Below are 15927 nucleotides of genomic sequence, written 5' to 3'. Positions count from 1 at the left end.
TAAACGGAATGAAAGGAGGAAATGAGGGTATATTAACTTTATACCCTCCTTTCCAAGGTGGAGTGTATAATAAATAAATTCAAGTTTATGATAAAGAAGAATTATGAGTCATATATAAAATTATAATTTTGACATATATACGAAAATGTAAAACCCTTATAGTCTGTTAACAGCTTAACATCGCACCATTACAAGCCATTTATTTTGAATTTTGCAAACTACCTCATTAATAATGTGGTAGTATGTTTTGGATCATTGACCTGTTAGAAGATCCACAAAAGCGGCATTTTTTCTCTGGCATATGAGAGCATGATTCCATGCAAAACATTTCGACATTCATTAATTTCATATATAATATTAGAATCTCATAATCATATCACTCCAAATTCTTATATCCAATCTATTTTTTGTTTTCCTTTGGTGCATATTCCACTGATGAATTATCTCAAACTCGTGTTTCTTATTTACTTCGAACATACAGATTTTGTATGAGTGTATGTGCAACAATTATTATTTAATGTTTATTATTTATCTGTTATTTATGTTGTTAGTTACAGACACTTATGGTCAAATGTCTTTACGACAATTTTGTGTTTTATATTGATTACGATTTGCTTGAATTCTTTGGTTATTTTTTTTTCTTCTTACCAATAAAACTATAACAGAGTTCGAGACGGACATGACGGATCAAACAAACTAAAATGAAAAACAACAAAAGATCATGCTTTTGAAATGTAAACCACATCAGATGGCGAAAATTGCTCTGACCGAACCACACCTCATTTAGAAGGGAATATATATATATATATATTTTTTTTTCTTGTTGCTATTTTCTTATTTCTGTACTGTGTTGTTGGTGTTATGGTTTTGTACTGTTTTCTGTAAAAGTTTACAGAAATACCAATAAATAATATAATTTACTTTAAACTTGAGGCATTTGGTATTAATGTGCTGCTTACAAACTGGAACTGGTTATGGGGCTAAAGAAAAGGAAAAAAAAAACACAAAATAACAACAATAAAATAAAGATATCCGTTTGTAATTAATTTTTTTTTTTTTTGTTCTAGTTTTATTTGTTTTTGCTCTAGCTCACAATTTTCATTTTGCTTTCACAGTAACCCACCCGAGTGGCTGTTGGTGTGAGAACCAAGAAAAAATCGTATTTACATAATTAGAATATTGGCTAATTATTATGTTAATTCTTTTTTTGGTTCTACTTTTGAGTGTGTCTTTGCATATTGAGGAGAAAGTTAAACTGGAAGTGGTTCAACTTGATACCGTGCCAAGCTAATGCATTTTGTTGAAATTTGCATGAAACAAAAGACTTAAGACACAAGCGCGAGCTACAAGGTTATAACAAGTTCCACTTACACTTTTGATTATTCCGATCCCTTTCAAATAATATTAACAATGTACTTACAAGCCGACATATACATATATGTTTAAAATATATATCAAGCAATTTTTAATTACTTTTATCTTAATTCAGCACACAATCTAATGCAAATACTAAGCCGAAACAATGTTTTGGTAATATGCAAAAGCGGAACCAATAACTGTCAAGACTATCTGAACACAAAGTTTTGTAGTTAAGCTGAATTTTAAGGTAAAATTAATATCTTGTTTATATTTCATTTATTGTTTGTGTGCATATATCCAAGAGATCAACCTTATTTACTTTACCGTCTGGCTGGCTGGTGCGCACGATTACACTCGAAGGAGTATTGGTTGGTTCAAACATAGTACATCGTAACATTGTTATCAAACATAGAACGAGTTCGGAAATGTACAATATTGATCCACTTATTCAGGTATCTCCTACAAAAAAGGTCAACATTTTAAAGAAAATAATATTTGCACTATTACTATGCCAGGTATGAAAGCTGATATTGATATCAGATTTCTGGTACCTCTCCCACAAAGGGTAAATTTTTGAATAAGTACAACTTTTATAAAAATTTGAAACAGAAGCCCAATTATGTATATTACACAACGAGGGCCTATACATACAATGTTTCGCCACACGAGCTAGAACCCATTGTATCCTACAAGTACCAATTTTTAGACAAATCCATAAAAATGTGGCAAAAATCATCGAAATACCGAATATCGAGAGGGGGCTATACCAAAACGTGTGCCTATACATACAATGTTTCGTCACACGAACTAGAACCCTTTGTACCCTACAAGTACCAATTTTTATACAAATCCATAAAACATGTGGTAAATATCTTCGAAATACCCCAGCCCACACTTCCGGCTAACCACCCATCCATCCCCCTCCACAAAAGTTCAGCATTTTCAATATTTACGCACATATCTCATGTAAAGTTAAACAAGTATTCGATACAGTTCAAACCTGGTATGTGACAATATTTATATCATACTAAGGCCAGATGCAAATGGACTATATTGACTCACTTTTTCGGTACTCCCCCTGTAAAGGGTCAACATTTTCAATAGTCATAAGACATGTCAAAATATAATTTAATAATGTCATGACACGAATTTTTTTGGAAATGCACATTTTATTAGAAATTCATGTGTTTTATGCGGTCCCCACAAATATTTCAAAACGTTTTCTATAGGGCCAAACAAATATATTTTCCATTTTGACACTTCACCTAAATTTGATCAAAAAACCAGACATTCGAACAACATGGATATTTCGTATCTCATATACTAGATTCATTAAAAATTGTGCAATGTGTAACCTAACTTTGCTACCTAAAATGCTATTTACAAAGCTTGGACCAAATCCCATATTACTATCGAAGTCGACTCAAAGTATCCTGAAACGGATTTAATTCGAAGAAACATAAAACCAGAAATGATGGACATTTTGGCCGTATCAAGTGATGTCACTCTCTGTATAAAATTCAGTAATTGCCATTCAGAATCTTGGATAATCAAGATAAACATATGGTGTAAGCCTCTAGGTCCTCTGCCGCCTTTAAAGTTTTTTTTTTTTTTTTGTTTTTTGTTTTCAAAATTAAACAAGTTTCGAGTTCAAAGTATGCAATCGACTCAACCCCGGAGCCAACGCCACAACTTGCTTACCAACAAAATGTGTATATGTTTTGCTATTGGAATTCACTTCGAATTCTTCTTAGTAAATGTAATCGAGAGCAAAAGCTGTGAATGTTACATTTACCAAACGTCCGCTTAGTTGTAGTTTTCAATCAGAATAAGAAAACGCTCTTGATATTTTTTCTTTTCAATTATGGTTGTTGTTGTTGCTGCTGCTGCCTTGTATTATTAATCTGTGGTAGATAGTGCCAGCGAACTATGCGGCTATTATTATTACGTTTATAACTTATTTGAAAAGTGCGCGGGCAGGTAATGCTACTCCCAGTTTCATAGCTTACTTACGTGGAGTAATGTTGTTGTTGCTGTTGACGTTGTTGTCATTGTTTCTGTTCTTTCGACAATACTGACTGGCTTCAATACCATCAACAACTAGCAAAGATTGACTGCAACAGAACTACCCGTATCCGTGCCTAATCACAAAGCTTGGCGTATGTATGTCCGTCCGTCCGTCATTTGTGTGGTTTTTGTGTGGCTCCGACCAAGGTTTTACACCATTTGCCTATAAAAGTCTCCAACGGTTCATTGCAGCAAACAGTTTATTCAAATCGTTTGTCGTTGTCGGACTTTAAAGCCAACGCCGTATTTTCGTTGAGCATAGTTGGCGTTTAAGTGCCAACAAAATCCTTTTTTTTTGATTAACGGACCCTAACGTAAAGGCCTCGGATTTATTTGTGAAAACGTAGCAGTTTACTGTGTCGCTTAAGAAAAAAAGGATTACCTGTCGACAACAAAATACACAACAAAAATGTTGAGATTTGTGAGTGTCTATTGAAAGAAATAAATTGAAATCACACTTCAATAATTGAAAGACAGTGGATACATTTGATTATCGAACAAATTAAATTATAAACTAATGTTGTGAATTAAGTTTTTTTTTATGAACAACCGTTTTTTATGAACAACCGTTATTATTTAAAATATCGTTATATATTGGAAATCTATAGGTCACTTTTCTCAAGATTAAAATGTCGAAAAATATTTTATATCTATGCATCCCATTTTCGCATTGAGTTTTGTGGAAGTATCAAACTTTTTCGAAAAATCTGGATCCTCATTCTCGTTTTATAAGATTTATGATTTTAAAAAAAATGTATCATGATTTTTGAATCCTTTTGGTGGAGGTATGGAAAACATAAGTCTAAATGTGATACAAAATTTAAGATGTGCGATATTATAAATGACACACAGTGCTTCAGACTTCGATTTTTATGACCAAACTCTAATTTTCGACCTCACTAATATCTATCATATTTATCGGATTCAATAGTTTACATATAAAAACAAAGGTAGGCAAAAGTTAGGATGAACATTAAGGATGTGGTCGTGCTCCTAAAGATGCCCAAAAAATGATATTATTAGATTTCTGATGGTAATTCCTCAAGAGTCACCGAACCAATATTTATAATAAGTAAAAAAGTCAAAAATGTTCGGGTCATACAGAAACGATTCTAATAGACTAAATCTCATCTTCACGTTAAAACTTACAGAGAGAAATATTAGGGTGTGCGAAATTTGGAAAGACATTGTAATGTATTTCTCATTTCAAGAAGAATGGTTATTAAAAATGTTGAAATTATGTTGCGGAAATCTCAAGAAGTGTTGGGCCATATTGTCATTTTCTTCTGGCATAAGTGTGATATAAATATTACGCTGCGCGAAGATTTGACTCTAGTTTCAGGGGTTAGAGTGCGTACCAGCAAGCCAAAAAAATTAAATTAAAAAATAAACGTCGCCGTTATCAAAGGTATAATTACCAAAAAACTTATAGATTAGGAACCCCTTATAATAGTTATGTACATTTCTGTCTGGAAATACAATTAAAATCTTCAAAATACGAGTTATGTTAAATAACATCAGGAGCGAAAATCGGACACATATGCACACTTTTTCTGGTACCATCAGGTGCAAAAAATTCACAAAATCGATCCTTTTCTCTCAAACAAAATATTTAAATTTTCAATAAAAAATCTCATACTTAGTACCTTCGAAAACTTCACACCATACTGAGTGTTAAGATGGGATATATCGGCCAAAACCTCCTAGTAGATTCTCGCCAAAAGGCAAAAAAATTATAAATAATATATACAAGGTGAGATAAAAGAACTGCAACACTGCAAAGTCAAATGTCAAAATTTTTACATATATTTTTTTTTTAATTTTATTGAAAGAAAGCAAAAAATGTCGGAAATAGGATCAAATTTTAGGAAAAGCTTAGATTTGTTCGAATTGGTCAACTTTGGCACGAATTCAAACGGCCAATGAAACCAATGTTGTTTGCGGCAATTTGCCCCCATTCCCGGCGAAGCGCTTGCTTGAGGTGACACTTTGATATTTTTAGTGCCAACCTTGCTTTCCAAAATACTCCAGACACAACAGTCCAACGGATTGGTATCCGGAGATTTTGGTGGCCATTGTGCGCAGAAAATGAAGCGAGAACCTCATTTTTTAACCATTCTTGGGTGGCGCGTGCTGAGTGCGATGGTGAGTCCTTTTGGAATGTCGTGGAATGCAACCTCATAAAAATTTTCGCGATAGTATTTGGCATTTATTCTGATGGCACAGTCGATTAATACGAGCGGAGAGCCAACATCGGCAGTCATGGCGGCTCACACTCCCACATGGTCGTCGCTTGAGTTCTGGTGGCCAACCGAAGGTTCACATTTCCAGCTGACCTCTTTGGCAAGTAAACACGATCATTTTGTTCGTTTACAAACTGCTGTACAACGAATGTTTTCTCATCGGAGAAAACCAAATTCGATAGTTCACCACTTTCGGCCAAGCGGAGCAACTCTTTAGCTCTTTTGAGTCTATTTTTACTGCTGCGGTGTAAATTCTTGCACTTTTTGGAATTTTAATGGCTCTCTGGATAAGCTCATTTTTCAATATTTGCCGAATGGAATATTGCGATATGTTGAGCCGAGCCAACAGACCCTTTATAAAATATGAGTAAAATCTAGCAAAAATCTGAAAATTTTAACGATATAATACAATGTTGAAAGATTATTATCTTTTAAAAGATTTTATTTTTTTATTTGAATTTTCTCAAATCCTTGAGCTAGACCAATATATTGGATGATACTTATTAGGCATAAATGTCGTTGATAATTGCCTTTGCTTGCTTATTTCCTCATGGTTTACTTATGTTTCCCTAATATTTTTACACATAAATATTATAAAATAAACAAACGCCTTAAGATCAGCAATAAATAAGGTAGGGACATTAGAATAATAAAGTGTTAAAATTTTTCAAAATATTCCTTTTTGTGTAAAAATAATTGTTGTATTTACCAATTACATTGAAAATTTTAAATTAAAATAATTTCTTTTCAGATCACCCTAACCGCACTCATTGCTCTGGCAGCAGGTCAAGGATATCATAGCGATCCCAAGACAGCAGCTATTATAAGCGAGCAGCGTTATCTGTCTGGTGACGGCAAATTTGGTGCTGCCTACACCCAAGAGGATGGCATTAACTTCAAAGAAGAGACCGATGCTGATGGTACACGTCATGGCAGCTACAGTTATGTAGATCCAACTGGTCAGAGGAGAACTATTTCGTATACAGCCGGCAAAAATGGGTAAGTCAAACAATATTTGATCTATGTTATGTGAAATTATTGAGAATAAATCAATGCACCATCAATGCAGACACAGGTGTGTGAGAAAAAACAAAATTCGCATCAATTGGGTGCGACTAAACCAGTTATGGGTTTCTTGTTTTGGGAAATAAACAACTATGACTCATTACATTGAACAAATATGGTTTGTATGTTTTTGAAGTTGCATAAGAACTATATGTGCGAATACAATTTAAAACAAGTTAAAAAGCAGTAAGTTCGGCCGGGCCGAACTTTTAATACCCTCCACCATTTACAACGAATTTGGAAATTTTCAAAAAATAAAATCCTCAAAAAATTCTGTTAAAATTTTAAAAATACCGAATATAGCCGTTATGTTGGGGTCTATACGACGTGGACATACATATGCATTGTTTGTCATAAGCCATTACCATATTCAAATTCGAAACTGGACCCGCACCGACAATTTTCTGTCACAGACTGTAGTTCCCATAACGAACTTCAAATATCAAATTTTAAACAATTCCGGTTAATAATGTCGCTAAAATCATCAAAATACCGAACATAGCGAGGTGCCGTTATATGGGGGCTATACGAAGACGTGGACCTGCACAGACAATTTTCAGTCTTAGGGTGTAGAATCCATTTGGAACTTAAAATACCAAATTTGAAACAATTCCAGTGAATAATGTCGCTAAAATCATCAAAATACCGAATATAGGGAGGTACCGTTATATTGGGGCTATACGAAGACGTGGACCTGCAAAGACAATTTTCTGTCTTAGGGTGTAGTATCCATTTGGAACTTCAAATACCAGATTTGAAACAATTCCCGTGAATAATGTCGCTAAAATCATCAAAATACCAAATATCGGGAGGTACCGTTATATGGGGGCTATACGAAGACATAGACTTGCACAGACAATTTTCTATCTTAGGGTGTAGTATCCATTTGGAACTTCAAATACCAAAATTGAAACAATTCCGGTGAATAACGTCGCTAAAATCATCAAAATACCGAATATAGGGAGGTACCGTTATATTGGGGCTATACGAAGACGTGGACCTGCAAAGACAATTTTCTGTCTTAGGTGTATCCATTTGGAACTTCAAATACCAGATTTGAAACAATTCCCGTGAATAATATCGCTAAAATCATCAAAATACCGAATATCGGGAGGTACCGTTATATGGGGGCTATACGAAGACATAGACTTGCACAGATAATTTTCTATTTTAGGGTGTAGTATCCATTTGGAACTTAAAATACCAAATTTGAAACAATTCCGGTGAATAACGTCGCTAAAATCATCAAAATACCGAATATCCGGAGGTACCGTTATATGGGAGCTATATGAAAACGTGGACCTACATGGCCCATTTACGAACTTAACCTGCCTACTGGAAAAATAAACATGTGTGCAAAATTTTAGCCATCTATCTCAATTTATTCGAAAGATAGCGTGATTACAACAGACAGACAGACGGGCAGACAGACAGACGGACAGACAGACAGACAGACAGACGGACATCGCTAAATCGACTTAGAATTTTACGCTGATCAAGAATATATATACTTTGTTGGGTCTGACATGAGTATTTCGAGGAGTTACAAACGGAATGACAAAGTTAATATACCCTCCATAGTATGGTGGAGGGTATAAAAAGTAAAGACACAATAGGGTGTTTTAAGCTAAATGATACAATTTGTGTGGAATAATGAAGGGATTTAGGTTAGAAATCAAAAATTTATAAAATATTTGTAAAATATGTATTACTAGATAATTTTATGCAATAGGACCTTAACTGACTGTTACTATTAATCAAAAACAAGTAAAAAAGTATCGGTCGGTTTTGCCGACAGATGTATACCCTCAGCCCTCTTCACCCTCTATGGAGTGGGTTTTGAAAGAATGGGTCAATATTGTTCATTTCGTATCGGACCTAAATAAATCTATATATATAAATGTAAGTTGTGTTAGTTACTACGCTTATAACTTAAGAACCGCTGGATTAATTTTAACGATTCACACAAATTCGGAGTTGTCTACTCTCCGAAAAGGATAATATCCAAAAAAATCGCGTAAAAATGTGATATATTAACATTTTCATTTTGACTTTTCAAATGTACAATAGTAATGTTTTATTTTGCATGATTTTTTTCCATTTTGACTTACTTTTTTCTAATGTACATTTGTAGTGTTTTTTTATATTTTATTTTTGAATTCGAATATTTATACCAATTTATTTAATTGACTTGATTTCTTGAGAACTGAAATTGATGGCGGGTTACATGGAAGTGTAGTAGCGAATTATGTGGTGGCGAAACGGAATAGATGATATCGAAATAATTTAACGCGGTCACACCAAAAAAGATAAAGACTTTTTCTAAATCGCTGAAAAATCATGAAAAAGAGATCTCATTGCAAAAATCAAAAAAAACATTTTCAATGGAATCGAATTTTAAAGTAATAGTTCATTCTATTGACGAACTTTGTAAGGAAGGATCTTAAAACATTTGCTGTAAAAAATCAGCGAAAAAGTTGAAGACTTTTTCAATTTGTTAATCTTTTTTTTTTGTCAATTTTTTTTGTGAACAAAATAAAGAATAATTTTTCACTAAAAAAATTGAATAAGTGCGAAATAGGATGTTAACTGACATCTACCTTTCAACTCCAGGGCCTACATCGTGGGTTAGCTGGAAGATGCGAACACGTTTAAACAAACAAAAATGACCGAAAAAGCTTAATGGGGCTCATTTCAAAGCGTGACAATGATCCGTCCAATGAGAGCTCAAAATGCAAAATTCTTTGGGAGAATAATAAGTAATATACCAATATTGAAATAAAAGGTGCAAAATAGTAGAGCGAATGGGACTTTTAGTAAGAAAAGGTTTTATATCCTTCCAGAAATTCTTCCCAAACATTCAAAATACCTAAAATCACTTTTGCAGGTCTTTATATCGATCATAACTCATGGATAAGGGAACAACCCGATTTCATATTTATATAACCATCTATGATTTAAGTTATTTTTGGGGTCTTGGCCGGCCACTTTTTTCATTTTTTGGCCCTTATTTAACATTTTTGTTTCTAAGGGGGTAGATAACCTCTTCGCATAAAATTTGAAATTTTCAGAGTAGGGCCCATATTGGTATTGACCACATTCATCAATTGATTTGGCTAAAAAACTTTATTTATGCCACCCTGGGGTAGGGAACCATCATACAGATAATTGCTACATAGGAATTTATTTAAGTAAAGTCCCCACATTGGAGTATCCCAAGTCCACTTTCACATCTAATGTGTGGTCAGAAAAGAAAATTTTGTATTCTATTGAATTTTTAACCCCCAAGAGAATATTGGTTGGGAACGTAGATTTGGGATGTGCATCCATATGAAATAAATTGTGGAAACATGAAAAAATTGCAAATATAAGAAAGTAGCACGGGACCGAATATTTGTTTAATCATCATTGAATTATCCTATGATGAAAATATGGACTTTAAGGGGTCTCCAACTTACAATTTAAATGGCAAATAAAATTAATTCCCATCTTATCATTCTGCCCTCAATTATGAGGTGGATAAAACTATTTTTACTTATTTAAATCACGCGAAATGCTATGACATGCTATATTGTTCTGCTATATTTTTGATTTGGCCTCTATTTGTCATCTTGGATTATAAGGGGTAGAAGAAAGTTTTCAATGTAGGTCGATGTTTCGGAGTAGTGCCCATATAAAGAAGGTACCTCCTAATTTAACCACATTTCAAAGAATTTGGCTAATAATGCGTATTAGGGGGGTGAAAATCTTACACTAAAATTTCAACATATCTACAAATTTTAGAATTTTTATCCATGTTATAATACCCTCTCAAGTCCACCTTTTGGCGGACAAACAGACTGACATGGTTAGGGGGACTTATGAGGACTCTAATGCACAATCTAAGTTGCTAATGGGTTTAAAAAAGTAATTAACTTTGGCTATTCTTAAATCATTCAGCCCTCAATTATGTAGTATACAAAATACAGCAAATTCCAAATTACTGCTCATTTGACTGGAAGATTTTTCTACGATTTTTACCATATTAAAAATTAATTTGATCCCTTATATGGCGATAAGATTGATATATACTTTTTAATAGATTTGTATAGCACATCCACACAGTTGAAGCCCACGGTTTAAATATTGAAGCCCACTGGTTAAAAATGGGTACAGGTATTTTAAAACACTTTAAATCGACCTGTACGTGAACACTTATATCAGTCATATCTGTGAATAATTATGCTTGGGAATATATGCATAATAGACAAAAACTACGGGCCGGCAACGCGGACCGGGCCAGCTAGTATGATATTAATATTATAATAGCAGATGGATAAATCAATTGTAAAGAATCGCTGAGTTGTTTCGCAATTTATGACAGATAAAAATATTGAAAAATGTGTCCCTTTGTGGGTAAGGTACCAGCAGGTGTTCGCAGATATATAGCATCTTCACAACAGATCTGGTGTTAGCAAAAATGCTTGTATGTGTGAAATTTGAAGAGAGTTGGATCCTTATTTCGCTTTCTTTGAGCGTTATGTTTTTCAAAATTAGATTATTGCTTCACTTTCTGTGCAGAAAATATATATTTTTAAAATTTCGACCATTTGTGGGGGAGGTACCAGAGGGAGTGGACCGATATACTCCATCTTTACACCATACCTTGGGCTAATAAAATGATTGGGATGTGTGAAATTTGAAGATAATCGGACTCTTACATCACATTTTATGAGAGTTGTAATTATTCTAAATTTTGACCATTTGTGGGGGAGGTACTTGAAGGAGTTAACCAATGTTGTCCATTTTCGCACCAGACCTAATACCGATGCAAATATTACGACGTGCTAAGTTAGAGCAAAATCGGATCATCGTTTCTCTTTCTGTGCAAAGAATATTTTTTTGCAAATTCCAACCTTTTGTGGGGGAGGTACCAGAAGGAGTGGACCGATATTGCCCATCTCCGAACTCGATCTAAGTTTGACAAAGATATTACGATGTACCAAGTTTGGACCAAATCGGATACTCCCTTCGAGAGTTATCGTGCGCACCAGCCAGCCAGACAGACAGACGGACGGACATCGCTAGATCGACTTCAAATGTTCTGAAACGGATTTGGTCCAAAGAGACCTAGGGTCTAAAACCGTTATTTCGACTAGGCACGTTTTGACCGTATCAAATGATATATACCCTCTGTAGCCATATGGCTGAGGGTATAAAAAAAATGTGAGAAGGATTTTGTTGGAACGTTTCCTTCCCACTAGAACCAACGTTTCATAGGTGTGATTTTTTATACCCTGAGACATACGTGCCTCATCAAAACTTTGTACCAAATACCTTTTGAGGACATTTGGAGTCGGATACGTCCGTCCGTCTGTCTGGTTGGTGCGCACGATAATTCTCTAAGGGAGTATCAGATTTAGTTCAATCTCGATATATTGTAATACTATTATTAAACTTAGATCGAGTTCGGAGATGGGCAATATCGGTTAACTCCTTGTCGTGCCTCACCCACAAAAGGTCATATTTTTCATAAAAAATAAATTACCACTTTTGTTGCAAATCCCAGGTACAAAAATGGACAATATCGGTCCACTCCATCAAGTACCTTCCCTACAAAGGGTAAACATGTTGAATAACTGTAACTCTTATAAAATCTGATCCAATCCAATATTTCTACTAGCAAAAGATCTGTTGTGAAGATGGTAGATATCGGTCAACTCCCTCTGGTACCTCACTCACAAAGGTCATAATTTTCAATAACAATACACACATAAAAGCGAAATTATAATCCGATTATCTTTAAATTTCACATATCCCAATACTTTTACTAACTAAAGAGCTGATGTAAAGATGCACCTCCCCCAAAAAAGGGGCTTAAAATTTTGAATATCATAAATGCTAATAACACATTCTAATATTTATACTAACACAAGACTTACTGTCAAGATGGGATATATCGGCCTACCACTTCTAGTACCTCCCCCACAAAACCTCACTATTTTCAATATTTATATCTACAACAATTTGCGAAACAAGTCAGCGATGCTTTTTCGAACTTGATACATACAGGATGAGATAAAAAACTGCCACGTCCTACAACGCGGTAATTTTTACACTTTTTTAAAATTTTATTGAATGAAAGCAACGAATGTTGAAAATAGCATCAAATTTTAGAATATGTTTAGATTTGTTCGAATTGGTCACCTTTGGCACGAATTATAGTCTTCAAACGGCCAATGAAACCTTCACATGCTACCCGAATGTTGCTCTGCCATATTTTGGTCCATTTCCGGCGAAGCGCTTGCTTGAGGTGATCGACACTTTTGCATTTTTTACTGCCAACCTTGCTTTCCAAAATACTCCGGACACAATAGTCCAACGGATTGGTATCCGGGGATTTTGGTGGCCATTGTGCGCTGGAAATGAAGCGAGGAACCTCATTTTGTAACTATTCTTGGGTGGCGAGTGCTGAGTGCGATGGTGCTAACTCCTGTTGGAATGTCCAAGGTCTGCGGCCAAATTGTTTGCGAGTCCAAGGCTTTTAATACAACCTCAAGAAAATTTTACGATAATATTCGGCATTTGCGATATTTCACCATGGCCGACGCTTGATTTCTGGTGGCCAACCGAAGGTGCACATTTCCAGCTGACCTCTTTGGCAAGTAAACACGATCATTTTGTTTGTTTACAAGTTGGACAACGAATGTTTTCTCATCGGAGAAAACCTAATTCGGCAGTTCAGCACTAGTTCAGCCTAGCGAAGCAACTCTATAGCTCTTTTGAGTCTATTTTCTTTCTGTTGCGGTGTAAATTCTTGCACTTTTTGAAATTTCAATGGCTTTACCCCGAGCTCATTTTTCAATATTTGAAGAAAGGAATATTGCAATATGTTCAGCGCAGGAGCCATTTTTCGGCCACTGCGACGCTTATTTCGATCAAGTCGCTTTTTACATTTCGAACCATTTCTGCTGATGTTGCTGTTTTCTTCTGTCCGCTTTCTTGACGTCGGGCTACGCTACCAGTATCACGCTAATGAGCGATGGTACTAGGCACAAAAGATTTATTCACATTTGAATGCTGTAGTGCTCTAACTATAGCCACTTGTGATTTTCCAGCCAAATATGAAGAAATCACACTATCACGCTTCAATTCCATCACGAATAACTTTTTTCTGGAAAATCCTTCTAATAAGCTTTTGTACGCTTCTAAACAATATAATGAGCTGTCACTGGAATAATTTTAATAGCTGTCGAACTATTGGCTTAGAAATGGCAGTAGTCTGATCATTGCAGTGGTTGCAGTTTTCTTCATCTCACCCTGTATATAACATTTTTTTAGAAAGTGACGTTTTTTAAGTCTTTCGAATCTTTTCCATGTTCTATCTTAACAACATCTCCCATCAAATTATTAAATACAATAATATTTGAGAATCATTTCAAATTCTTGTAACTATAGTTGGTCCTAAAATATTAGCAACTCAAAATTATTGCTCGAAGTAATATAAAACTTTTGAAGGCCGTTTTTGCATCAAGAAGGAATCCAAAATATCTTCCATTAATATGATATATCTTGCAGATACCATATTGTAAAATATCTCGACATTGTCTTTATTTATAGATGAGCTTCAGTCGAGTTTTGAATCAGAAGAAGGCATCATTAATTGTTTTCTTTTATAAAAAAAATAATTCTAGAAGAATGGTTATGATCCTTTTCCTCACGCGAATTCTAAAGGAACTTTTTTACCCCTAAGATTGTATTTGCTTATAATACAATGTTAATATGCATTGTTACAATATAGGACCTGTGCTATATATTTCACCAGAAAAATGTGTCTGCAATCTCTTCTTTCTACATGCATTATTGAAATATCACAAAAATTTTGCAACACGTATTAATAGTTGTTTACATTTGCTTCTATTTTCAGATTCCAAGCATCTGGTGATCATTTGCCCGTTGCACCTCCAGCACCACCACAGCCTGTGCCACAACCCGGCTATGCACCACAGCCACAATACCAACCACCAGCAAGCAATTATCGCGCCGATGATTACGGTGATGATGGCTCTTACGATCCTCGTTACAATGATCCCAACTTCAGTCAAAATCAACAACCCTACCGTCAACCTGCTCCCGCTCCAGCCTACAATCCACCAGCTCCCGCTTACAATCCTCCAGCTCCTGCCTACAATCCACCAGCTCCAGCATACAATCCTCCACCACCACAATACAATGCTCCTCAGCCCCAATACAATCCACAACCCCAACAATACTATCAACCCACAACACCCAATCCCCATCGTTTTGCACCACCCGGTAAACTCTCTCTGAATCGTACACCCGATGGTTTTACATACAGTTTTAACAAAGTTCGTTAAATGCCTAGTTGATAATGCGTTAAGAGAGTGATAGAATGAGTTTTGTTTAATTTTTTTCATTTGTAATAAATATTTTAAACAATTTTTATTAGTTTATATCAGTGTCCCACAAGGAACTACCTTTTTTATAATATTTCTTCTTTTTTATAAATTTTATATTTCTCTTTCACTCTCTTTCACATTTTCATACTCAACCATTTAGTTGGAGACTCTATTCACAATCACTGCCGTTTTCCGTTCCACCACTATAATGATCGCGATCTATAACCCAACCTCTCTATACGTTTCCATTTTCCATTACCACTTTGCCCTTCCACCAACCAACTTCATCCTCACGCAATGCATTTTTTATTTCCTTTCGAACTCTCTTGATCTTGTGATATCTCAAAAATTGTTGCAACAATTCTTTTCAGGTTTAATTTTCCTTTATTTTAAATATTTTTTTGTTTGTTTTATAATTTAAATAACTTTTCCTACTGAACAAATACTCTCCTGTATTTCGTAAGAATTTATTATAAAGAACAACAAAAAAACTGTCAACCTCAAGTATAATGTGTGTGCTAACAAAAGGTTTGAATCTTTTTTGAAAATAGAAAAGTTATAATAAAAATTAATGAAATTCAATACATTTAAAAAATATAATTTATTTACGACGACGGGGACCTAGGCAACTTTGGTCATAAGCCATTGCAATTTTCAAATGCGAAACTTGAAAAAAAGGTAAATAATGTAGCTACAATCATTAATATAGGGAAGTACTATTAAATGGGGGCTATGCCAGAATGTGGACCTGTACATAAAAATGCCGAATATCGGGAGGTACCGTTATATGGGGG

General features: G+C 34.7%; 1 protein-coding gene across 1 annotated transcript; it reads left to right on the top strand.

Moving 5' to 3' along the window:
* The first annotated feature begins 3612 nt into the window (after positions 1 to 3612).
* On the top strand, positions 3613 to 15715 carry LOC101896515 (uncharacterized). The gene is made up of 3 exons (XM_005180927.4): positions 3613 to 3847; positions 6421 to 6668; positions 14641 to 15715. Exons 1-3 carry the CDS (start codon positions 3836 to 3838, stop codon positions 15089 to 15091), a joined length of 711 nt encoding a protein of 236 aa, XP_005180984.1. The 5' UTR covers positions 3613 to 3835; the 3' UTR covers positions 15092 to 15715.
* The last annotated feature ends 212 nt before the right edge of the window (positions 15716 to 15927 follow it).

Source organism: Musca domestica, unplaced genomic scaffold (assembly GCF_030504385.1).
Source record: "Musca domestica strain aabys unplaced genomic scaffold, Musca_domestica.polishedcontigs.V.1.1 117, whole genome shotgun sequence".
Lineage (NCBI taxonomy): Eukaryota > Metazoa > Arthropoda > Insecta > Diptera > Muscidae > Musca > Musca domestica.
This window is presented reverse-complemented; position numbering and strand designations above follow the sequence as displayed.

Coding starts and splice junctions, on each gene's coding strand:
- LOC101896515 (XM_005180927.4), top strand. Junction 6,669..14,640: donor TATACAGCCGGCAAAAATGG/GTAAGTCAAACA, acceptor TTCTATTTTCAG/ATTCCAAGCATCTGGTGATC.